The 27,019-nt window shown below is 41.8% G+C and overlaps 1 protein-coding gene across 6 annotated transcripts in view; it reads left to right on the forward strand.

The window, feature by feature from the left end:
• BLM (BLM RecQ like helicase) overlaps window positions 1–27,019 on the forward strand; it is a 95,097-nt gene that overhangs the window by 50,702 nt on the left and 17,376 nt on the right. For all 6 annotated transcript variants that reach the window (XR_014808827.1, XM_021097881.2, XM_021097884.2 and 3 more), the window contains 5 exon segments: window positions 9,964–10,070; window positions 11,814–11,974; window positions 17,877–18,072; window positions 20,283–20,473; window positions 25,439–25,577. Coding sequence is in view for 5 of the 6 variants with exons in the window: in XM_021097881.2 (XP_020953540.1) it covers window positions 9,964–10,070; window positions 11,814–11,974; window positions 17,877–18,072; window positions 20,283–20,473; window positions 25,439–25,577 (794 nt within the window). In the remaining variant the exon portion in view is untranslated.

Raw genomic sequence — 27,019 nt, forward strand, 5'->3', positions numbered from 1 at the left:
GTGAGAAGAACTAAAAGTGCTGTGTGATGGGTTATGGGTGTGGTGGGGGGAGGTTATGAGCTCAAGATAGCTCCAAAGACCTTTGCAAATTAAACTGGCAATCCTAAGCTCAAGAATTTTAAAGTCCTCAAAATTTTGTGCATGGAATCACAAAATTTAGAATGCGGTATTTGAATTTAATTTAATTTTGCTTCCATAATTAATATGCATTACAACATTATATTTAAGGTGTCTTGTACTTTAAGTTCTAGTGAAGAACCCACATGCTGGAAATTTGCTTCTACCAATACTGTTGTGCTCTTATAAAAGCTTTTTTTAAAAAAAAAAAAAACGGCAGCTAAAAGTTTTTAGCTTTTTTCCATCAATTTATGCCAGATGTAATCTGTTCTTTTATTTTTTAAATTTTTTTATTAAAGTATAATTCATTTACAGTATGGTGTCAATTTCTGCTGTACAGTGATTCAGCCATAAATATACATACACATTCACCTACTGTTCTTTTTGTTGTTGCTTTTTAGAGCCGCACCTGCAGCACATGGAAGTTCCCAGGCTAGGGGTTGAATTGGAGCTGCAGCTGCCGGCCTATCCCACAGCCACAGCAATGCCAGATCAGAGCCATGTCTGCAATCTACACCACAGCTCCCTGCAACGCCAGATCCTTAACCCACTGAGTGAGGCCAGGGATCAGACCCATGTCCTCATGGTTGCTAGTTGGGTTTGTTACCACTGAGCCATGACGGGAACTCCATTACTGTTCTTTTTGATCAGTAGTATTGGTTGCCAAATGCCCATAGCTAAAAGAAATGATATAAATTCAATTTACATTTTAAATAACTTTCTAAAAGTATAGAATTTATCCTTTTTTTTTTTTTCTTTTTTCTTTTTTTTTTTTTCTTTTGAGTAAACCTTGCACGTAGATGTTTAGAGGCAGGCACCTTTAGTATCTTTTCCCAGCAGTGTGAAGGGGAGATCTGTCTGGAAAAGTAAAAGACTATACATTTCCTGGGTCTAGCATGTGGTGCCCTGTGCATACTTGGCACCGAGTAAGAATGAATAATTGGAACATATGGAATAATTTTGGTAAATGTAGGTAAAATATGAAAATTTGAGCAGGTCTGTTGACTCCTTAATATATTTGGACTTCTACATTTGGGAGAATTTAAATCCCTGAGTGCAAGTAAAAGATTTTAATAAACACTTTCTGTTACTTTTTTTTTTCTGATCTTCTTTTCTGACAGTAGGCCCCTTGTTTGGATTAAATTTCCCAGCTACTGCTGTGTCATGGCCTTGGTGAATGTGGGTGTCCCTAGGGTTGAGGTCACAGGCCTGTGCTTCTTTGCCCATTGGTGGGAATATTCATCCTCTTTGGAAAATAGAAAGGTGGAAATAAAATGGATTGACTTCATTCCTTTTCCTTAGGCCCTTAAAATATGAACTGAGCCAATAGAAAAGAGATGGACATTTAGATAGTTAATACAGCACAGTAAGCACTAAATAAATGAGGGCCTGAATGCATGAGTATTTTGTTGTGATCTAATACTTTGTTGTCCAGTAAAGAATCAACGAGTGTATGGAGTTCCTATCGTGGCTCAGCTGAAAGGAACCCAACTAGTATCAGTGAGGTTGCAGGTTCAGTCCCTGGCCTCGCTTGGTGGGTTAAGATTCTGGCGTTGCTGTGAGCTGTGGTGTAGGATCCAAACACGGCTTGGGTCCTGCATTGCTGTGGCTGTGGCATAGGCTGGCAGCTGTACTCCAGTTCGACCCTTAGCCTGGGAACTTCCACATGCCTCGGGTGCAGCCCTAAAAATACAAAAAATAAAAAGAATGTGTACGTATAACTGAACCACTTTGCTGCAGTAGAAATTAACACAATATTGTAAATCAACTACATTTAAATAATTTTTAAAAATTCTTAAGCATAAATTTTGAATGAGAGAGTTCCCTTTGTGGTTCAGCAGTTAACGAACCCGACTAGGATCCATGAGGATGCGGGTTTGATACTTGGCCTGGCTCAGTGGCTTAAGGATTCAGCGTTGCCATGAGCTGTGGTGTTGTGGTGTAGGTTGCAGACGCAGCTTAGATCCTGGGTTGCTGTGGCTGTGGCGTAGGCCGGCAGCTGTAGCTCCAGTTCAACCCCTGGCCTGGGAACCTCCATGAGCCACAGGTGCAGCCCTAAAAAGAAATTTTTTTTTTTGCTTGGAGTGTATAACTTAATGAGAGGACTTTTTCCCAGTTCAATGTCTATGGATGAATCAAGTCAGTTCATATTTCTTATTTTTATAGGTGTATTTTATAGCATTGAGAAATGTCGCTCATATCAACATGCAGATGGGAATGGAAAGCATTTTATTATAGTATTAACACCCAGTTATTTAAATTCCTTCTGATGTATATGCCAAAGTTATATAATCTGTCATCAAAAATTATTTTTAATGATCTGTCAACTGACATCTCAATTAGGTCCTCCAAATTTTGTGAAAAGCAAAGAATTGGAAACCATCTGACTAGCAAAATAAGTCAGATCACTAGTTACTCACTTTACTTTTTCTGGGAAATATACCCTAAAAAATGCTTTACCAAAACTTTTCTAATAACTATTAAATTCTCTTGTTATTCTTTTACTTAAATGAATCCTATAGCCAGTGTATTTGGAGGAGTTAGGGAAATCAAAATGCTATTGGTTTCAGGACACCTTTCCTAATATAGTTTTGACGTATTTTTATTATCTGATATGCTTTTAAATGATAGTTTTGTCAAAACTTTGTAGCTGCCAATTCGCTCTTTCAAACAGTGGGACACTGGAGTTCCCATTGTGGTGCAGTGGTTAACGAATCCGACTAGGAACCATGAGGTTGCAGTTCGATCCCTGGCCTTGCTCAGTGGGTTAAGGATCCGGCGTTGCCTGAGCTGAGGTGTATGTTGCAGACGTGGCTCAGATCCTGCGTTGCTGTGGCTCTGGTGTAGGCCGGTGGCTACAGCTCCGATTAGACCCCTAGCCTGGGAACCTCCATGTGCCGAGGGAGCGGTTCAAGAAATGGCAAAAAGACAAACAAACAAACAATAGGACATAACTACCATATAACCTAGTTGGCAAGGCAAGCTTTCATTGTCAAACCAATTGGCCAAACTAGACTTATTTTCTTACATATAAAAAAAAAATTCTGGGGAGTTCTGTCAGAACTCAGCAGTAATGAACCTGACTAGGACCCATGAGGATGCCGGTTCGATCCCTGGCTTTGTTCAGTGGGTTAAGGATCTGGCATTGCCGTGAGCTGTAGTGTAGGTCTTGGACACGGCTCCAATCCTGCTTTGCTGTGACTGTGATGTAGGCCAGCAGCTGTAGTTCCCATTCGACCCCGAGCCTGGGAACCTCCATATGCCACGAGTGTGCCTTAAAAAGCAAAAATAAAGAATTTAAAATTCTGACTTTGTTTTTCAATTCACGTAAACTACTTAGAGCACACCCTCATGAGAGCTTCTCAGTTCCAAAACCAACAGGAGCTAAACACAAATTGATTTCATTTCCTGACACATCACTTAAAATGACATGAGTTTGACACCCTGGACCTAATAATATTTACTGTTTTCATAGCAGCAACAACAGTACTCCCTTGATGAAGATACTTTGGAATCCAAAGTTTAAACAAAAAAAATTGAGGTATGATTGATGCACCACAAATTTCACCCAGTTAAAGGTTAGAATTTAGTGCATGTTTTCATATTTTCAGAATTGAGCATCCATCCCCTGAATCTAAGTTTAGAACATTTTCATCACCCCAAAAAGAAATCTGGAACTCAGCAGTCACTCCCCGTTCTCTCCTTCTCATCTGCGCCCATCTGCTTCCACTGTTTATGTTCGCACGGGTCACTCACGTTGTAGCATCTTTTGGTACTTAGTTCCTTTTTTGCTGAGTAATCTTCCATTGAATGGGCATCCCACATTTTATTTATCCATTCATCAATTGACATGAGCTCACTCTCACTAGGATATTTAGTAATCCCAAACATCCTGTTTTTCAACAGGCCAAGTAAGATGTGCCACATGTAATGAACTCTGAGAGATTGATAAACTTTTTCATGACAACAAATTGTATGAATTCAGCGGACCCTTGAGCTACACAGATTTAAACACTGTGCAGATCCATTTATGTGCAGGGTTTTTTTCACTAAATATATGCTGCAGTACTACACGATCTGCGGCTGGTTGAATCTGCAGATATGGAAACACATACAGAGGACTGTCTATAAAGTTATGTGCAGATTTTTGATGGTCAGCACTCCAACCCCCAAGGGGCAGCTGTACTACATTTAGTTACTGGTCTGTCTGCTGGAGTTTAGTTAAACAGTCTTTTTGTGGTAGAAATATCTGTCTTGGTTTTATTTCTACTTGAGATTTTTGACTTTATATGCTAATCTCACATTGTGTAATGGTTTTTAATAATTTGGCTGAATTAGTAAACATTTTTTAAGTTTTCGTCAGTTATGTCACAAATCAAAAAAATTTTCACATCATATGCCAGGTGTTCTTAGCAGAAGTTTATTTAGATGTAATCCACATACCATACCGTTCATCTATTCGAAGTGTATGCTTTAATGGTTTTTAGTATAGTCAGAGTTCTGCAGCCTCCCCACAGTCAATTTTTTTCTCTTTTTAGGGCCGCACCAGCAGCATATGGAAGTTTCCAGGCTGGGAGTTGAAGCAGAGCTGCAGCCGCCAGCCTTCGATGCAGCCTCAGCAACACCAGATCCAAGCTGCACCTGCGAACTACACCACAGCTCACGGCAACACCAGATCCATAACCCACTGAGCAAGGCCAGAAATGGAGCCTGTGTCCCCATGGATACTAGTCAGGTTCTTAACACTGAGCCACAACAGTAACTCCCCCACAATCAATTTTAGAATATTTTCATCACCTGCCCCCCCAAATCCCTATATCCATTCATCGTTAATCCCCTTTTCCACTCACACTCCCACCCTCTCCCCCAACCCCACCAGCTCTAGACCACCACTAACCTACTTTCTGTCTATAGATTTACCAGTCTATAGATTGGATATCCCACGTAAGTGGAATCATCTGCTAATGTTGTCCCTTATGACTGGCTTCTTTTACTTAGCATAATGTTTTCAAAGTTTATTGCTGAATAATATTCCATTGAGTGGGTTTACAACACTATTTATCCCTCTGTGAGTAGCAGGGTTGTTTCCATTTTTTGGCTGTTATGAGTAATATACTGCTATGAACATTCATGTACAAGCTTTTGTACATATACCTATGTTTTCATTTCTCTTGAGTATATTGCCAGGAGTGGAATTGTTGGGTCACATGGTAGCTATTTTTTAACTTTTTGAAGAACTGCCAGACTTTTCCAAAGTGGCCACACCATTTTGCATTCCCACCAGTGGTGTACTGGGTTCTGATTCCACTGGCACTTGCTGTTGTTCCTCTTTTTTTTCACCCAAAGGTTCTTTGTTTTGTTTTGTTTTGTTTTTTAGTGCATAAAACATTGTTCTGACATTAAAATATAGGAAAAAGCAATAAAGCCATTCGTGTGTATAATCATTGTGGCATTCCTGTTGGTAGGGGGACTCACACACCATTCCCAGTCTAATCCTAAATCATGTCAAAAGTTTTAAGATTATCTCCATCAGTTGTATTCCTGGACAATTCTTTCTATGTCTTAATTTTATCAGGACTGTGGTTTCCCTTGCTGTGGCAGTGATTGTAAATAATTAACCAAGAATAATCAAATTAGTCTGTGTGTGTATCAAATCTTTTTATCTGTCGCCTTTTTTGCCACAATCTGCTACACATTCGCCTACCATTTCAAGCACTAAAAGAGATCTCTGAGTGTTTGTACGTGTAAATGGCATCTTAAGAGGGATGGTTTCAGCAGTTTGTGTGTGTGCGTGTGTTTGTTTTTTACTTTTTAGGGCTGCATCTTTGGCATATGGAAGTTCCCAGGCTAAGGGTTGAATCAGAGCTGCACCTGCCAGCCTACACCACATCCACAGCAACACGGGACATGAACCATATCTTCGACCTATACCACAGCTCTCGGCAACGCCAGATCCTTAATCCAACTGAGCAAGGCCAGGAATCAAACCTGCATCCTCATGGTTCATAACCCGCCAAGCCACAATGAGAACTCCCTCAAAGTATGTTTTAACAGTAATTTTGTTTTTCTTTTTGGTCTTTTTGCCTTTTCTAGGGCCACGCCCACAGCATATGGAGGTTCCAAGGCTAGGGGTCTAATGGGAGCTGTAGCTGCCAGCCTACACCACAGCCACAGCAACGCTGGATCCGAGCCATGTCTGCCACCTACACCACAGCTCACGACAACACCAGATCCTTAACACACTGAGCAAGGCCAGGGATTGAACCTGCAACCTCATGGTTCCTAGTCAGATTTGGTAACCACTGTGCCACGACGGGAACTCCAATAATTTCATAAGTCTCGGAGAGTAATGCGTTCTATGACAATAGGGATAAAAGAAGCAACTTCATAAAGTGAAAATCATCTTCTCTCCTACCACCTCACTTTCAGTATGTCTGAAATCAGAATATCCCAATAAAGACCAAAATACTTCATTCCTGATGTTATACTTTACTCTTCACACAAAACATTAAACACATAGAGACAACGAAGCCCTACCAAGTGTTTCTGGTACTTGGATTAAAGAAGGTGGAGTTCCTGTTGTGGCTCAGTGGCTCAGCAGATTAAGAATCTGACATGGTGTCAGGATGCGAGTTCGATCAGTGGCCTCACTCAGTGGGTTAAGGATCAAGCATTGCTGCAGACTGTGGTGTAGGCTGGCAGCTGCAGCTTCAGTTCGACCCCCAGCTCAGAAACTTCCATATGCCGAAGGTGCGGCCCTAAAAGAAAAAAAAAAGTTTCACCTGCATGCATACTATATTTCAGTATGTTTTGTTTGATGTGCTGGAGGTGTTTATATCCAGAACAATGCACAGCAATAAAGTTTAGAATGGGTGAAAAGTAAAGTGTGTTTTTAGAAAGTTAGAGTAAGAGGGAAAAAATGAGACAAGAGTAACCAACAGGAATTCTTGACTACAGGCATTCTCAGACTTACTTCTTTTATTTTTTTGTCTTTCTAGGGCCGTGTTCACAGCACATGGAGGTTCCCAGGCTAGGGGTCAAATCGGAGCTATAGTCACTGGCCTACATCACAGCCACAGCCACGCCAGATCCGTTCCTCGTCTGTGACCTACACCAGAGCTCACGGCAATGCCAGATCCTTAACTGGCTGATCGAGGCCAGGAATCAAACCTGCGTCCTTGTGGATGGTAGTCAGATTCGTTTCCACTGAGCCAAGATGGGAACTCCCTCAGACTCATCTTTTAGGGGGAAATACCTGTGAAAACAGAGGACCTGGAAATTGATGTTTTTAAAATTGTCTTTGCTCACGCACCTTGAGAAAGTCTTGGTGAACCCTTAGGGGTATGCATATCCCAACTTTAGACCACTGATCTGAAAGAAGTTGGACTGTGGTTTAGAACTCTGAAAAGAGGTCCAAGCTGAGGGTGAAAGTTGGGACTCGTGAGAATGATGGGGGGGTGCCTTGAGATGGGTCCCTGAAGAAAATAGTATAGGGGAAGAAGAAGAGAAGAGCCGAGCATGGGGTTGTGGGGGGTGCAGTTCTCGCTTATGGATTAAGCAAAGAAAAGAGAAGGAGAGGAAGAAATCAGAGAGGTGAGAGGAACCCCCACGGGAATGTAAAATTGTGAGCGCTAGTAGAGATTTTCGGGAAGGGTCGGCAACACCGTGGAGTGATAGAGAAATAGGAAAACGAGATTTGATAAAAAACCAAAGTGTGTATGGAACAAGGTCAGGAAATTAGTGCTGCCTGTTGCATGGCCTTCTTACCTGTCTGTGCAGCAGTCCCTTCAGGAACACCACTACCATCCACATTAAAGACGTTCTTTAATCCTAAAACTAAATGTTTATCTCACCCATGGCAACAAAACCTGGACCCACCTAGCTTGGATTTAGATACAAAAATACAAAGAATCAAAGATGGTTTTATTGCCCATCCTCCCTCTGTATATAAGCAGCCTCCTCCCTACAGGTTACTGCAATTTATGGTCCTTGTTTCTATTCCTAGGCACTGAGAAGTCTTCATTCTCTAACCTTAATTCATCCCATAGTGTTCTCTCTCCTTCTCCACTGGAGATGCCAGAACCTGGGGCGATTGGAGGGTATCTGCTGGGACAAGGACCCTGTAACATTTCCCTACCCTTCTTCAGATTTGAAAGCTTTGATTGATGGTAGAATGGTAATGGCAAAAGCCAGAATGGAAGTGTTGACATTGGATGCGTGGTTAGTTGGTTGGGAGCATAAGTGTCTTCTGAGAAACTTGCCTTTAGGGGGAAAGGACAGGGTAGGATATAGTGTAGTGGATGGAATATAGGGTGTAGTGGCATATAGGGTCACAAGAAACTTTTTTTGGTTTTAGGATTGGGGGTTCTAGAAGATAAGCAGAGATAAAAGGGAGGAACTCAAAGTTCCCTGGTAGCTCAGTAGGTTAAGGGTCTGGCATGGTCACTGCTGTGGTGTGGTCTGATCCCTGGCCCCAGAAGTTCTGCATGCTGTGGGCATAACCCCCCAAAAAAGGGGGGGGTGGAGAATTCCCAGAAGAGACTAAAACACAAGAGAGGACACAATGGAGAGGACGAGCTCACTAAGGCAGTGGGAGACCTAGCGCAGAAGACTAGCAAAAGAGGAGCACATGTGTCAATCAGAGTCAGGCAAGCCCCCTAGAGGCACAGAGCCAAAGTACATCTGTCCAGTATCAGGAGGCCTGAGCTCCTGCAGCCCTAAACTACTAGCAGCTAGGTCTTCGTGTGCTCGGTCAAATTTTGGGAATGTTTTCTCTATGATTTTCTTTCTTCCTTTCTTTCTTTCTTTCTTCCTTTCTTTCTTTCTTTCTTTCTTTCTTTCTTTCTTTCTTTCTTTCTTTCTTTCTTTCTTTCTTCTTTTCTTTTCTTTTCTTTTCTTTCTCTCTCTCTCTCTCTCTCTCTCTCTCTCTCTCTCTCTCTCTTTCGTCTTTTTAGGGCCATATCCGTAACATTTGAAGTTCCCAGGCTAGGCGTTGACTCGGAACTGCAGCTGCTGGCTTATACCACAGCCACAGCAATGCAGGATCTGAGCCTCGTCTGTGACCTACACTGGATCTTTAACCCCCTGAGCGAGGCCAGGGATCGAACCCTCATCCTCATGAATACTATTCGGGTCCATTACCGCTGAGCCACTATAGGAACTCCCAAGATTTTCTTTTTTTTTTTTTTTTTTTTTTTTTTTTTTTTTTTTGTCTTTTGTCTTTTGTTGTTGTTGCTATTTCTTGGGCCGCTCCCGCGGCATATGGAGGTTCCCAGGCTAGGGGTTGAATCGGAGCTGTAGCCACCGGCCTACGCCAGAGGCACAGCAACGCAGGATCCGAGCCGCGTCTGCAACCTACACCACAGCTCACGGCAACGCCGGATCGTTAACCCACTGAGCAAGGGCAGGGATCAAACCCGCAACCTCATGGTTCCTAGTCGGATTCGTTAACCACTGCGCCACGACGGGAACTCCCCCAAGATTTTCTTAATCAAGTTTGCATTGTGGAGTTCCCATCGTGGCTCTGTGGTTAACGAATCCGACTAGGAACCATGAGGTTGCGGGTTTGGTCCCTGGCCTTGCTCAGTGGGTTAAGGATCTGACATTGCCGTGAGCTGTGGCGTAGGTCACAGATGCGGCTCGGATCCCATGTTGCCGTGGCTCTGGTGTAGGCTGGCGGCAACAGCTCCGATTAAACCTCTAGCCTGGGAACCTCCATATGCTGCAGGCGTGGCCGTAGAAAAGAAAAAAAGTTTGCATTGTGGAAAATCAGCATTTAATTTTTGAAGATGGCTAAACCTATATTTTCTAATAATAACAGAATTTTATGTTTGGGGCTTCTTTTAGGTTTACCATGAGCTTTAACAGACATAATCTAAAATACTATGTGTTACCCAAAAAACCTAAAAAGGTGGCTTTTGATTGCTTAGAATGGATCAGAAAGCATCACCCACGTGAGTACAGCCATGTGATCAATTATGTCTAGAAGTAATAAGTAAGCGTCTTTTTAGTAGCACAGTTGAATATATAAAATTGCATGTTAAACATGTCTCTTCCCATTATGAGAACACTAACTTTCTATTTATAGAGCAGAATATTGCAACTCTTTCAATTCTGGAAATTATAAAATCTCATTTGGTTTGATAACAGTAAACCCTTTGAAAAAAACGTATTAAATTCTCCCTCCTACACACCTATAGTATAATTTGTGGTTTCAGTGTCTTTCCTCTCGCTTCTATCAGCGTATGAATTACACAGAGCCTTCTCCCATGTGTGTTTGCCTTTGAGTTACAGCAACTAAAATAAGATTCTGAAATTCATGGTAGTTGTCCATGTAACCTCTTTTCTATTTTCCATGGGGAATTTTTTTTTAAGCATCTCTATTTCATTTCTTTAATTAGTATACATATTTGTTTGAATAAATCAAATGATGCAAAGATAGACCAAGAAAAAGTCAGTAATTTCCTTTTCCAGTCCCTCCTCTCCCAGCCAGTTAATATAAATAACTTTGTGTATGTATCTGTTTCTTGGGCTCTGCCAAGAGAGAGAACTTTTTCTTTAATACCTTTTATTTGCTGATTTTAGAAATAACCTACAGACAGCAGTAAAACTTAGAAAGCAACAAAAAAGGTAGAATCAAAAAGACAAAAAAAAAAAAAAAAGGTAGAATCAAAAGACAAACCTCACCTCAAGACACTTTACCGTTATCATTTTGGTTTATTTCCTTCCAATAATTTTTGTGTGTATTTTTCTTTGCATTAGCATACTACACATGTAGTGTTTCTACCCTTAACCTATTATATATCTTGAACGTTTTCTCATGTCTTTTTAAGAACCTAGAAAACAGTATATTTCTAAGTTGCATTATGTTTTATTTCATAATTTCCTTTTTAAAAAATTTTTGTTTTTAACTGCTTTTTTTTTTTTTTTGTAATTTTTTTTATTTTTATGCCACACCTGCAGCATGCAGGCACTCCCAGGCTATGGAGTGAACCCAAGACACAGGAGTGACAACACCAGACCCTTAACGCACCGGTCACCAGGGAACTCCTAAACAAAACTTCTTACATAAGTCCTTGGACAACTTTGTTTCTTAGAAGGAAACTGAGTCCAAAGATAGAAGCAAAGCTGGCTTATGCTTTCTACTAAGTTATGTAGGAGTGCCTCCCCATCTTATAGCCAGTGTGAAGTAGAGCCCATGGTTCCTCCAGGTCTACCTAAAATGTCCTTGGGGGAGTTCCCATTGTGGTGCAGTGGAAACGAATCCGACTAGTATCCATGAGAATGCATGTTTGGTCCCCAGTCTTGCTCAGTGGGTTAAGAATCTGGTGTTGCAGTGAGCTGTGGTGTAGGTTATAGACATGGCCCGGATCCCGTGTTGCTGTGACTGTGATGTAGGCTGATGGCTACAGCTCTAATTGAACCCCTAGCCCAGGAATTTCCATATACCACTGGTGCAGCCCTAAAAGGCAAAAAGAAAAAAAGAGCCCTTCGGATGGACAGGATTAAAAGTTAGATCTTATTTCCAGTACATGTGATGACCCTTGCTTTGTATTACCTATGTGATTCTCCTCCAGTCTAAGAAAACCATGGAGGGTCTGCTTATGATTCAGATATTTCTAGGAACCTAATGTACGTTGTGTTGTTATTTATGTTAAAAGTCTGCGTTTCTCAGTACTGTTTTGGTTTCTTGGCAGATGACTCAGGGATAATTTACTGCCTCTCCAGGCGAGAATGTGACACAATGGCTGACACATTACAGAAAGATGGTCTCGCTGCTCTGGCTTATCATGCTGGTCTCAGTGACTCTGCCAGAGATGAAGTACAGCACAAGTGGATTAATCAGGATGGCTGCCAGGTAACATTTTTTTTAAATAAACAAGTAGAGGGGAGTTCCCGTCATGACTCATTAGTTACCAAACCCGACTCATAACCACGAGGTTTCAGGTTCAGTCCCTGGCCTTGCTTAGTGGGTTAAGGATCCCTCATTGCTGTGAGCTGTGGTGTAGGTCACAGATGTGGCTCGGATCCTGAGTGGCTGTGGCATAGGCCAGCAGCTGTAGTTCTGATTCCACCCCTAGCCTGGAAACCTCCATATACCACTGGTGCAGCCCTAAAAAGACAAAAGACAAAAAAAAAAAAAATTTAATAAAAAAAAAGTAAAGGAAAAAATATTTTATAGTATATAAGTCACCTTGCACATGCAGGATGGAAATTGTTTTTATCTAATGATTTTCTCTAATGATAGTAAACATCAAAATAAGACAAATTTAAAACTTCTTTTTTGAAACTCGTAAAGTTGCTTTTTCTTTCTTGAATCAAAATAAAAGCATTTTTATTGTGATACAGTACACATTCAGGAAAATTCATCCTTCCGAAGTTTACAAGTCAGTGGTTTTTAGCATATTCCCAAGGTCGTACAACCATCACCACTATCTGATTTCAGAAAATTTCATCCTGAAAAGAAATCCTATATCCACTCCCAGTCCCTCCTCACCCTCAGTCCTTGCCAACCAACCACTGTTCTGTTAACTACTAATGGTCTATCTTTATAGAGTTTCCTATTCTGGACATTTCATATAAATGGAGTCACACAGAATGTGTTCTCTTACTTAGCATGTTTTCAAGATTTAACCACATTGTAGCATGTCAATAGGTCATTCCTTTTTGTGGCTGGATAATACTCTATTGTATGGATGTACCACAATTTGTTATTCATTCACCAGTTGATACCTATTGGGGTAGTATCCACTTACTGACTATTGTGAATAATGCCTCTGTGAACATTTCTGTACAAGTTTTTGTGTGAACATGTTTTCAGTTCTTCCAAAGCAGTTACAAAATTTTGTATTCCAGAGTTCCCATCGTGGCTCAGCAGTAATGAACCTGACTAGTTTCCATGAGGATGTAGGTTTGATCCCTAGCCTCTCTCAGTGGGTTAAGGATCTGGCATTGCCATGGGCTGTGGTGTAGGTTACAGACGCAGCTCAGATCGCACGTTGCTGTGGCTGCAGTGTAGGCTGGCAGCTGCAGCTCCGATTCAGCCCCTAGCCTGGGAACTTTCATGTACTGTGGGTGCAGTCCTAAGAAGGCCAAAAAAAAAAAAAAAATTGCAGAGTTCCCTTTGTGACTCAGCGGTTAACAAACCCAACTAGGATCCATGAGGATGCAGATTTGATCTCTGGCCTCACTCAGTGAGTTTAGGATCTGGGGTTGCAGTGAGCTGTGGTGTAGGTCGCAGACATGGCTCGGATCTGGCATTTCTGTAGCTGTGGCGCAGGCTGGCAGCTGTAGTTCTGAATCGAACACTAGCCTGGCAACTTACATATGTTGCAGGTGCGGCCCTTAAAAGGAATAAAATAAAATAAAATTGCATTCCTCTTAGCAGTGTATGAGGTTCCAGTGTCTCCACCTCCTCACCAACAGTTACTGTCTTTTTCACTGTATCCATCCTAGTGGACATAAAGTGGTATCTCATTGTGATTTTGATTTGCATTCCCTAATACCTAATGATGTTGAGGATCTATTTCTGAGATGACAAGTTTGTCACCCAAGTGGATCAAGAATGAAGCTGAGAACACTCTAGGCATCCCATACTGTGGCAAATACCAGCCTTGGATAGATCCCTCTATAGATAAGGATGAATTTGAGGAGAATGACTCATGATTTCTTTGTAGCCTATAAAGTTTTTAGCTCACAAAAAGATAAATCATTACATGGAAGATTCAAAACAAAAATATCTCTCAAAATTATTTTCTCAGGGAAAACAAAAGGAAATCTTAGAGGATATCAGCTTAATATCCTCAGAAAGACTTAAGAAGACTTGACTTATTTGAACTAGAAACAGTTTGCTGTAAGAAGATCATAGGCTGAGATGAAGGGAGAAATAAAAATTCAGTTTATACAAATAAGAAAAGGCAAGAAAAAGAAAACAAATGGAATTATATATCAAGGCACAAATGGTTCGACTCAGTGGAGACATTTGAATCAATATTGTGAATAATTTGAGAATGCAAAGCGTAAAAAAAAAATATTTGTTGGCTTCAGGGAGTAGGGGTTCAGTCTGAGGATAATAATGTACCTAGGAAAGAAATCAGAATAGTTGAAGCAGAGTAGTCAAGTGAATTATAAATAAATACATAACAAATTTAAGAGTTGTCTGAAAAATCACTGGGAAAAGCTTAGATGTAGCCATAGTTCAGAACACTTTAATTTACAGAGTTACAAGAAATTATGTTCATGAAGAGAAATAGGTTACTCTACAAAGAATAGAACTTGAGGAAGTCTCACTCAGTTTAAAAAACAGAAGCAGGAGTTCCCATCGTGGCCTAGTGGTTAACGAATCCAACTAGGAACCATGAGGTTGCAGGTTCGATCCCTGGCCTCTCTCAGTGGGTTGAGAATTGGGCATTGCCGTGAGCTGGGGTGTGTGTAGATCACAGATGCGGCTCGGATCTGGTGGTGCTGTGGCTGTGGTGTAGGCCGGCAGTTGCAGCTCTGATTCGACTAAGTTCCATATGCCGTGGGTGTGGCTTTAGAAAAGACAAAAAAAAAAAAAAAGAATTAAAAAACAGAAGCAGACCATCTTCAGAATCAGAAGCGGGAAGGCTGGGACGGAAGAATTCCATACCCACCTCACTGTCATTTATGTTGAAAACAATAGAAAGACTTTTTCAGATATGTAAAAACTCAGAAATACTTCACTGAAGTAACCACTGGTGGCATTCTTCCCAAATTAACATTTAGCTAATCAAAATGCTAGCGTTTTTTTCCTTTGATAATCCTTTCGGAAGTTTGCCTGGAAGAATACTCGAGTGAAAATAATCAAAAGAATTGGGCAAGAAAATACTAATATGTGAACACTGGCTTTGCGTTACATTATAGATAGATCTATGAGACAGAAATCCAGAAATAGACTCGAAAACATGTAAAAACTCTATGATGAGGATATTTAAAATTAATCAGCAAAGGAAGATTATTCAACTAGTGGTACTTTTACCTGATGGGGAGAATTGCTCTGAATCCTCATATCAAAATTAATTACCAGCAAATTAAGGTCCCGATATTTTTAACTGTTTGAACCCTGAGTGAAAGAGAACCTAAGCTTAAAAAGAGCTCGAAAGGAAGCGCTAGAAATGAATAAAAACCTAAACAGCTAAACACTTCTATATCTGTAAATAAAAATTGAAGACAACAGCAGACTAAGAACTTTATCTTCAGCAAATCAAACATAATGAAGAGCTGGTAAAAATTTGATTAAAAAACATGAGTTTCACATAGTAAATTACCCTAGGCTGTCAGAGATGATTGGAGAGGAGGAACTGCAAAGGACTACATAACAAAATTTTTTTTAAGTGTCCTACAACTTCGCTAATAATCAAAGGAATTAAAATTTAAAACAGTGAGAGATCATTTTTACCTCTTGCATATTAACAAAACTTTTATTAACTGTCAGGGGCGATGTTGTAAGAGGCAATTTCCTATAGTACTTATGAGAGCCTTTTGGAAAAACGATATGGCAGACCATATCTAAGAGCTTCAAATCTGAAACTCGGGTGTGTAATTTTCATCAGTGTTTTGTGTTTTTTTGTTGTTTGTTTTTTGTGGGTTTTTTTTTTCTTTTTTCTTTCTTTTTTTCTTTTAAGGGCTGTGCCTACGGCATATGAAAGTTCCCAGGCTAGGGGGTCTAATCCGAGATACAGCCGGCCTACGCCAGGGCCACAGCAACACGGGATCCAAGCCACGTCTGGTCTGCGACCTGCACCACAGCTCATGGCAACGCTGGATCCTTACCCACTGAGAGAGGCCAGGGATCAAGCCCACAACCCCATGGTTCCTAGTTGGATCCGTAGGCCAGCAGCTACAGCTCTGATTTGACCCCTAGCCTGGGAATCTCCATGTGCTGTGGGAGCGGCCCTAGAAAAGGCAAAAAGACCGAAAAAAATTTTTTTTGAATGGAAAACCAACAAGAAAAAAAAGACAAAAGTCAGTTTTTTAAATTCTTTAATTCTTTGTATATAGTATAAATATTCTATAATATACATACATATGTATGTATTTTTATATGTAAAACACTGATGAAATACGTAATTTTTTTAGTCGCTGAGTTTAATATAATCATTTCTGCTTTCAGAGCAGTTAATCCTCACAGTCAAGGTGTAAAAATAGAACCAACCGGACAGCCTTGATTTGTGAGATAGAATAAAGCTTCGTTGTTTTTCTTCGTGAAGAAATGATGGTAGGTGTTCCCTTGGTGGTGCAGTGGGTTAAGGATCTGGCATTTTCACTGTTGTGGCTCAGATCGTAGCTGTGGTGCGGGTTCAATCCCTAGCCCTGGAATTTCCACATGCTATGTGTGCAGCCAGAAAGAAAGAGAGAGGAAGGAATGATGGTAGCCTGAAGTTTTAAAAGCAACACAAAATAAAGAAGGAAGTAACAAGTCAACAAAGCCAGTATTCCCAGTTCTAAGAAATAAAGGCATTCAGAAAGGGTTGGTGTTGTCACCTGATTAGCCTGCAGGCTGCCTCTCAGCCACGTGCTCGCTCGACCTTGGGAGATGTACCCAGGCTTCATGCAAACCTGTGGGCCCGTGGGCTGGCACACCTCGCTCTGCAGCCTTTCCACCTGTTCTCCTACCTCTAGAGGGGTCAGTAGCCTTGCCCTTTCCAAGGATTCGCTTTTGATCAAAGTGCCGTAAATTGAGATGGATGACTGACCTGGACTACAGGCCCCTGGCGTTTCCATCATTGATGAATGTGCCCATCTGCCATCCGTGCTCTCCATAGCCTGCGGTTCCCATCTCTGGTACTCACAGTTACTGAAATCATGTCATTAGCCTCAGTCTGGCTGCCAGATAGTCCACTTGCTTTTGAAATAGTCTTCTTGAAGTAGCAATTCATTTTTTTAGGTGCTAAAAAAAGACTTGCAGCTTTATTTGTATAGTATCATTTTGCCTGGAAATACAGTGTTTTCATCTGGGTTAAATAGTTCCTAAATTTGCAACTGAAATGATCATCTTGAAAATGATTTTTTACTAAAAGCGGATAGATTAAGCTCCTGAAATTTAACTCTCACCTTGCTTCCACTGAGTCATCTGCAGAGGCCAAGACCCACGGTCTCCAGCCTTTTTTTTTATTCCCTAGTATTAGTGACTCTCAGGCTTTTTCCCACATGAGTTTCAATAAAACTTTGATGAGTTTTGACTCTGAAATCAGCTGATGAATCCAGGGAGCTGGTGTTTGATTAGCTGCTGCCTCTGGAAAAACGGATGGCAAGCCCTGGTGCAGGTAAGGGTGCCATTGTTGCTGAATCATTGGAGAAGCTAGCAGCAGTGACCTCTGATAGCTCAAGCTCTGGGAACACCCGGGCTCCTGAGCCACAGCTTTATCAGGGCATCATGGATATTGAGGCTGTGTGAGCAACACCCCCACACCTCCATATTAAAACCAGAGGAGAGCAGACAGTGGCAGCACATCAAGAGACGACTGCTATTGATTCTGGCCCCCTTACGGGATAACACCGAGTCACACGAGCAAGTGCCTGCACACTGAGCCTCTCTTTCCTCCTTACATCTGAACAGAATGGCAAATTATCAATATGAGAATCCCACATTAGTCATGCTCAATAAAGGAACCAAGCGAAGACTCTTGTATAGAGTACATTTTAAAGTAAAATCGAGGATAAAGCTTTTAGAGGGTCTATTATTAAAACGTTCCTTTAAATGCGTTAATGAGCCTAATAGGCTTTTGCTCTTACATCAGGTTATCTGTGCAACAATTGCCTTTGGAATGGGGATTGACAAGCCTGATGTGCGATTTGTGATCCACGCATCCCTCCCTAAATCTGTGGAGGGTTACTACCAAGAATCTGGCAGAGCTGGAAGAGATGGGGAAATCTCGCAGTGCCTGCTCTTTTACACCTACCACGACGTGACCAGACTGAAGAGGCTCATACTGAGTAAGCTGAGCTCCCTCGTGGATGTGTTCTATGCTCAGTCTCATGACTGTCATCTCCTGCAAATGCTGTGCTTTTTGTCCAGTTTTCCTTAAATAGTCTAGAAAAATAGAGGCGCTTATATAGATATAGAAGTTTTCTTTTAGTTCATTTCATGATGAAAGTATTACATGCTTATTATATGAATCTCAAATGATATAGCCATGTTTATGACAGAAAAAATTTCAAACTGTGCCTTGAATACAGTCTGGCCCTAAGAAATAACTCTAGTTACTGATGTCCTCTGTACCCTTCCAGGTACAACTTCATGGATGCTAGTCAGATTTGTTTCCGCCGAGCCATTATGGGAACTCCATAAACTTGCCTGTTTGACACCACTTTTGAATGAACTCTGGCAGAGATGCTGAGCATGGGAAATGGCATTTACCAAGCTCTGTGCCAAGTAACAATCACCATATTTGCTCATAACCACCAGCTTTTGAGATAGAATTAACTTCAGAACGGCTCTGCGACTTGCCCCCAACAGCAGCAGCAGCAGTGGGGGGAAGGGTAGTGATAATGATAACATTTCCTCAGCACTTAGTATATGCTGGAGTCTTAAATGCTTTCCATGTATCACTTCATGTAATCTTCACAACAACCCTACAAGGTCCTGTTATTACTCCCCTCATTTTACAGAAGAGGAGAATGAGATACAGAGCTAGCAAGTGACACAGCCCTGATTGAACCCAGGGTCATTGGATTCCAAAGTCCATGTCCCTTGCACTATACCAAGATGATTCTCAGTGAAAAAATGAAATTTTTAAACTTTGGGTGTCCTTTTTTGTTTTTAAACAGAACCTATATTCGGTCCAAACAGTTTTAATAAGTATTGAAACCCTAAACACTTAAGAGCCATTTGAAAAAAATAATACTCATGAACTAGGAAAAACGTATTTTTATTTCATGTTTAATTTAACCACAATTGCTTGCAAGTAAAAAGTATCTCAGGAGTTCCTGTTTTGGCTTAGTGGTAAGGAACCCGACTAGGATCCATGAGGACGCAGGTTCGACCCTTGGCCACGCTCAGTGGATTAAAGGATCTGGTGTTGCCGTAAGCTGTGGTGTAGGTCACAGACGTGGCTCGGATCTGGCGTTGCTGTGGCTGTGGTGTAGGCGGGAAGCTGTAGCTCCGAGACCCCTAGCTTGGTAACTTCCATATGCTGCAGGTGCGGCCCTAAAAAGACAAAAAAGAGAGAGAGAGAGGAAAGTATCTCAAAAGTGTTTTTCTCACTGTCACCCTCATTTCATGTTGATGTTTCTGGAGGTACTTGTTTTTATCACAGCAACTGCCAAAAACTCATTTGCAATGTCATTGGAAGGGAAGAAGCGCATTATGAACTACCTCAAACTAGTAATTTTTGTGGTGGTCAGCAGATGTCATATGGTATTGCTGTGTTGTCCTTAAATTTAAAACACCCTGGAATTCCTATTGTGGCTCAGCAGTAACAAACCCAACTAAGATCCATGGGGACTTGGGTTTGATCTCTGGCCTCGTTCAGTGGGTTAAGAATCCAGTGTTGCTGTGAGCTGCAGTGTAGGTCACAGACACGGCTTGGATCCAGTGTTGCTATAGCTGTGGCTGTGGTGTAGGACAGAGCTGTTGCTCTGATTTGACCCCTAGCCTGGGAGCAGCCCTAAAAAGCAAAAAAATAAATAAATAAATAAGTAAAGCACCCTGCCAGTACCCCTCTGAGTTCATTGCAGCACCCACCCTGCCCCTCCCCCCAGAAGTCCTTGCACAGTTTCAGAACCACTGGCTTAACCTCTTTGATCCCAAATACTCAGGGAAATGCAAAGCCCACTGCCATAGCTCCATACTCTGCCTGCTTTGGATGTTGGGTTCAGAACATTCTTGTCTGGTAAATATAGTAAATATAATTCAAATATTTATCTTTGGGAATAATGAAGAGGTGCAAAAAATTTTTCCACTACTCCTGACAACCTACATTTATTCCTACAAAATGAAAATTTTGAGGATGGACATAAATATTCAGTTATAACATAGAATGATATCATGTTGACATATAATATTGTGAGTTAAAAATAATAATACTATGAGTAATTTTATTTAATGTTTAAAGTTACATGAATCATCTAAATATTTCTGTGATAGTCTCTTCCATTTTTCTACTCTAATAAGTATGTGTTACTATGTTCTTCATCTCTTTTAGTGGAAAAGGATGGAAACCATCATACGAAAGAGACTCACTTCAATAATTTGTATAGCATGGTACATTACTGTGAAAATATAGCAGAATGCAGGAGAATACAGCTTTTGGCTTACTTTGGTGAAAATGAATTTAATCCTAATTTTTGTAAGAAGTACCCAGATGTTTCTTGTGATAATTGCTGTAAAACAAAGGTAAACCAAGAAAGTTTTAAATTATTTGTAATAAGGAAATTGCCAATAATTTTTTTCTTCTCTTAATTTAGAAAAGTTAGATACAAGTTAGAGTATAGCAAGTGGACCCTAAGGGTTTTAACAAGAGAAAGATGACTTCCTCTATTAACTGGGAATGAAAACATTTTCATAGTAATTCTATGCAATATTCTTATAACTAGAAGCTCTATATATATATACATAATGGACCTATTTTTGTGATTATAGGATATTTTAGAAATACCATTAATCTGTAAATATCCAAAAAGATCCAACATGGGAAAGTAGAGTATTTTACATTCAACTAATTATATTTAAAGATCTCATTCTCAAAAGGGTTAAAACTAGTATACTGTTTTTGAATTGGGATCAACTGATTACTCTGTAAACCGGTTTTTAAAAAACTGTAAAGAATAGTGGCAGTAGCTACAGAATGAGTTTGGTAACCTTGGGAGGTTGTTAAATTCAGTCATTAGATACTTTACTGTGCCTGTCCTGGTAATTCTATGTTTTGTTTTGTTTTTGTTGAGTTTTTTTTTGCTTCTTAGGGCTGCATCCGCAGCATATGGAAGTTCCCAGGCTAGGGGTCGAATTGGAGCTGCAACTGCCGGCCTAAACCAGAGCCACAGCAGCACCAGATCCGAGCAGTGTCTGCTACCTACACCACTAACGTCTTCTGTACTTCACGGTTTACAGAGCATTTTCACAGTTGATAGATTATTTGAAGCATCTGTGTAAGGTGCTGGGGATTCACAGCTGAACATGGTGTAGGCCAGTTCATAGACAGGAGGGGAGGCAGACATGCATGTATTCATATCATTGTGATACTGTGTGATAAGTTACAAAGATAAGCAGTGCTAGCCAGAGCAGAGGGCGATTTACTCTCTCAGGGTGGAATCTGCGGATTCATGGCCATCTCCACCCACTGCACCCCACCCTATAGACAGTGCTAATCAGTTCACTCATTCAACAAATATTTACTGAGTGCCTGCTTTGTGACAGGCGCCGTTCCAGGAATCTGGGATACATCACTGAGCAAAATATAAAGATCCCTGCTCTTGTAGAGCTTTTTTTTTTTTTTGTCTTTTTGCCATTTCTTGGGCCGCTCCCGTGGCACATGGAGGTTTCCAGGCTAGGGGTCGAATCGGAGCTGTAGCCACCGGCCTACGCCAGAGCCACAGCAACGCGGGATCCGAGCCGCGTCTGCAACCTACACTGAAGGTCACGGCCGGATCGAACCCACTGAGCAAGGGCAGGGATCGAACCCACAACCTCATGGTTCCTAGTCGGATTCGTTAACCACTACGCCACGACGGGAACTCCTAGAGCTTTTATTCTAACAGGAGAAGTCTGAATAAAGACAGTAGACATTAGGATTTCCCGTTGTGGCTCAGAGGGTTAAGAACCTGACTAGTATCTGTGAGGATGCAGGGTCAATCCCTGGCCTCACTTAGTGGGTTACGGATCGGGCATTGCTGCAAGTTGTGGCGTAGGTCACAGATGCAGCTCTGATTCGACCCCTCGCCTGGGAACTTCCATATGCCGCAGGTGCAGCCCTAAAAAGAAGGGGGGGGAAAAAAGACAGTATACGTTACAAGTACATGTTTGGGGAAAGAACATTGGTGGAAAGTAGGGCAGTGTAAGGAGTCAGGAATGATGAATGGGATACAGGATGCAGTGGTCCAGGAACGTCTTACTGCAAAGATGAGACCTGAGCAAAAACTTGAAGAAGGGAGTTGGCTGAGCAGCTCTCAAATATGGGTGTTCTTGGCGGAAGCCAAGACCAAAGCCCTGAGGTGGAGGTATGCCTATGTGTTTGAGGGGTAGTGATGGAGCTAATGTGCCTGCAGAGCGCTAATAGTTAGTTGGGGGCCGGTGACAGCCAGCCAGAGCAGTACCTGGAGGGCTGGCTGACCCTCAGCTAAGACCAGAAAGGTTGTTTAGCAGGGAAGATGAGGACTTCAGTTTAGGGTGTCTTGAGTTAGATACATCTTAGATTCAGGAGTTCTGAAAAGATGCTGGTTAATACATACAACTTTGGGAGTGGCTGATATATAATTGAATTTGAAGTCAAGAAAGCAGAAGAAATCTTCAGGGGTTTAAGTTTAGACAGAAGAGGAGAGAACCAAAGACTGAGCTCTGGGACTTGAAGAGGTTGAGATGAGGAAGAACTCAGAAAGGAAATCGGAGAGAGAACACGTACAGTGGGAGGAAAACCAGGGCAACTGATGCAGAAGCCTTTCAGGGAGAAGGGAGTACCATTTGGTCACCCGCAGCTGCCAGGCCACGTCTGTGAGGACCGAGGCCTCACAGCTGGATTTAGTGCCGCAGGAATATGGCACCTGGACTGGACCAGTTTCATTGGAGGGGCAAGGTTGGAGGCAGTGCATGTAGAATATTCTGTCAAGTTTTGCTTCAGGGAAGAACAGGAAAATCAAGAGTAGCTGCCAGGAGAAGTGGAATCAAGAAAAGACAGGAGGGAGTTCCCATCATGGCTCAGTGGTTAACGAATCCGACTAGGAACCATGAGGTTGCAGGTTTGATCCCCAGCCTTGCTCAGTGGGTTAAGGATCTGGCGTTGCCGTGAGCTATGATGTAGGTTGCAGATGCAGCTTGGATCCTGTGTCGCCGTGGCCCTGGCGTAGGCCGGTGGCTACAGCTCCGATTAGACCCCTAGCCTGGGAACCTTCATATGCCACGGATGCAGCTCTAGAAAAGACAAAAAAAGAGAAAGAAAAGACAGGAGAAATAACATACTCGCCTGCTGATAGAAATGTGCCTGCAGGGGATGGAAACAGACGCACAAGAAGGAAGAATTGCTGAAGCAGTGTCCCTGAGTAAGTGAGGGCTTAGGGAGCTAGTGTGGATGAACAAAGAGTGGCTGCAAATAGGAGCTTGGCTAGTTCATCTGTAAAAACAGGAGGAGGGAGTTCCCTGTTGGCCCAGTGGTTGGGGATTTGGCATTGTCACTACTGGGGCACAGTTTTGACCCCTGGCTGCTGCTGTGGGTGTGACATATATATATATATATATATATATATATATGTATATGTATAGCAGGAATAAAGGAGAGACAGTGTGGAGATAAATGTAGGGAAGGAAGTTTCTGAAAGCTGTGTTTTGGTCGTTTCAGTTTCGTCAACAAAGTAGAAGACAAGGTCATCAGTTCACAGGACAGAAGTGGGGAATGACGAGAAAGGAGAAAGTGTGAAATTGTCACACTTTCGAGGGTAAAGGACTAGAGAATAAATATTTTAGGCTCTGTGGGCAGTGTCTGTCACAACTACTCAACTCTGCTCTTTCAGCCCCAAAGTAGACATAAACAATAATTACATTGATTTTCCATGGTTGTGTTCCAATAAAATTGATTTACAGAAATAGCTCATGGGCCATGATTTGCTGACTCCTCCTAACAGAGTGGGGGAGTGATACTCAGCATGTGTCATGATTACCTGGCAGCATTAAGGATCCGTTTGAGCTTGGTGGTCATGTATTGAAAGTGAAAACAGCATGGTTGAGTGTGTTTCTCCGGGAAGTTCAGCTACAAACGGATAGGCATGAAGTGGTGGAGATTTGGATCTAATGTGTTTTGTCAGGCAGTATGACCTGAGAGCCAAGGAGATGAAGGTCTGTGAAAGGTAGTGTTACAATGATTGGTTCTGGAATTTAAGCTGAGATAGGAGAGCGTACGAGGATGACAATCAGTGGATAGCCAGTCCCCATGGATTGTTGGAATCAGAAATCTAGATGGCATGTGTTAGAAAATTAGGAAGTGGTGGTCAGAAAATGGCAGGGTTGCCCTTACTAGTAAGGCTGAGGTAGTGGGTGAGCCCACGCGAGTGAGTGGCTGACATATGTGGAGGGCAGGACCTGTGGAGCACAGGGGATCCCATTGCCCAAGGCCACAGCATGGGGAGATCATCTCTGTGCCCTACATCACCAAGAGTTAAGATAGGAATGATGTCGGCGAGCATGACGGGTACACTCTTTGGTGATGACGCTATACAGAGCCTCAGAATCACTACCAGTTGTTAGTATAGGACAAGAAATCTGTCTGTCTTCCAGAATGTGGCAGATGAACAAGGATCAGAAGGTAGAGAAACTATCTACAGAGGCACAGAAGCATGACTCAGCTTTTGAGAACTGCAGCTGCTTAGTATTGCTACCTTAGAGAACTAGGATTCGATGATAATAAAAGATCATATAGCGATGGGGGCTTTAAAAAGTAGGCAGAGTATGGAGACGGCTGAGGGGAATGAGAAAGGGAACTGACTGGAGATACTAAAAAGGATTGACTGCAGCGCCAGACACAAAGGAGATCAGAACTCAGGTATTTGCATGCTTAGACAATGTTTTTCAACCCAAAGGTCACCATCCAGTAAGGGACAGAGAAGGTAGGAAGGGTTTTTTCAAAAGAATATTTCTACCCAGAGAGTGCCTACAGGTAACTGTCTGTGAAACAGTAATGAAGTGGATATAGTCGAGTGCTAATTGTTCTAGACACAAGGTTAATAAAAGTACTTAGAAAGGAGTGAACATTTGGGAGTTACCATTGTGGTGCAGCATAAACAAATCCAACTAGTATCCACGAGGACACAGGTTCGATCCCTGGCCTCACTCAGTGGGTTAAGGATCCAGCCTTGCTGTGAGCTGTGGTACAGGTCGCAGATGTGGTTCAGATACCATGGATCCCGAGTTGCTGTGGCTGTGGTGTAGGCCAGCGGCTGCATCTCCAGTCCGACCCCTAGCTTGGGAACTTCCACATGCCACATGTGTGGCCCTAAAAAGCAAAAGAAAAGAAAAGATTAAGCATTTGGAACTTTCTTGGGTTTTGGTCTTGATTTTAGTCTACAAATGGTTTTTTGTGGGACTGTTAGAGTTCATATTAAACCCTAGCAGTCTAGGTATCATTAATTATAGCAAAAGGTAATCTCTTTTTATTCATAGGATTATAAGACAAGAGATGTGACTGATGATGTAAAAAATATTGTAAGATTTGTTCAAGAACATAGTTCATCACGAGGAGCAAGAAATATAGGTTCTTCTGGGAGATTTACTATGAATATGCTGGTCGACATTTTCCTGGGTAAGTCATCTGTTTTATTCTTTGAGCTACAGCAATTAAAATAGAACATCTAGGAGTTCCTGTTGTGGCGCAGTGGTTAACGAATCCGACTAGGAACCATGAGGTTGCGGGTTCGGTCCCTGCCCTTGCTCAGTGGGTTAACGATCCGGCGTTGCCGTGAGCTGTGGTGTAGGTCGCAGATGCGGCTCGGATCCCGCGTTGCTGTGGCTCTGGCGTAGGCTGGTGGCTACAGCTCCGATTCGACCCCTAGCCTGGGAACCTCCATATGCTGCAGAGGCGGCCCAAAGAAATAGCAAAAGACAAAAAATAAATAAATAAATAAATAAAATAGAACATCTAAAGAATTAATTACAAGCACATAGGAAAAAAAATCCTTTGTTTTCTTACAGAACTTAAGAATATTAGAATAAAACCTTTTTGAGTAACAAAAGAAAATTAGTTTTTATGATTTATACTGATTATTTTCATAGAATTTGTATAAGTCACAAAGATGAGTTTTCATAAATATAAAGGAAGATAAAACTTACACAATTTCTTTTTTTTTTTTTGTCTTTTTGCCTCTTCTGGGGCTGCACCCGCGGCATATGGAGGTTGCCAGGCTAGGGGTCGAATCAGAGCTGGAGCCACTGGCCTACGCCACAGGCACAGCAATGCCAGACCCAAGCCGCATCTTCAGCCTACACCACAGCTCATGGCAGCACCAGATCCTTAACCCACTGAGCAAGGCCAGGGATCGAACTTGCAACCTCCTGGTTCCTAGTCGGATTCGTTAGCCACTGAGCCACGACGGGAACTCCAAAACTTACACAATTTTATCTGAGTGAATGGAATAAAACTTCTCTGGAAAATTACCCGTTGACTAACTTCCAGTTCAAGATGGTAGCCTAAGCATAAGTATCTGTCGTTTTTTTTTTTTTGGCCGCACTTGTGGCATGCAGAAGTTCCCAAGCCAGGGATCAAGCAAGAGCTGTAGCAGTGACAATGTCAGATCCTTAACCTGCTGAGCCACAGGGGAATTCCAGTATCTATCTTCTTTTTTTCGCTTGAGGTCCTATTAAAATAATAGTAAAAATAAAATAAAATGAGGAATCCTCATTGTGGCTCAGCGATAATGAACCTGACTAGTATCCGTGAGGATTCGGTTTCCATCACTGGCCTCTCTTTTGAGTTAAGGATCTGACATTGCCGTGAGCCGCAGCATAGGTTGCAGACACGGCTTGGATCTGGCTTGGCTGTGGCTGTGGTGTAGGCCAGCAGCTGCAGCTCCAATTGTTCCCCTAGCTTGGAACTTCTATATGCCACAGGTGCAGCCCTAAAGAAAGGAAGAAAGAAAGAAGGGGAAAAAAGGAAGTATAAGTCTGTAATAGCATGGAGAACTGGAAAGAGATCATCAGAAAGGTTTTTAAAATCTTTTCTGAAATGGATGGAAGCATACTGATAAA

The sequence above is a fragment of the Sus scrofa genome, chromosome 7 (assembly GCF_054392235.1).
Source record: "Sus scrofa isolate SSC_HxYL_T2T_F1_AM1 chromosome 7, Sscrofa_HxYL_maternal_Yorkshire_Landrace_v2.0, whole genome shotgun sequence".
Lineage (NCBI taxonomy): Eukaryota > Metazoa > Chordata > Mammalia > Artiodactyla > Suidae > Sus > Sus scrofa.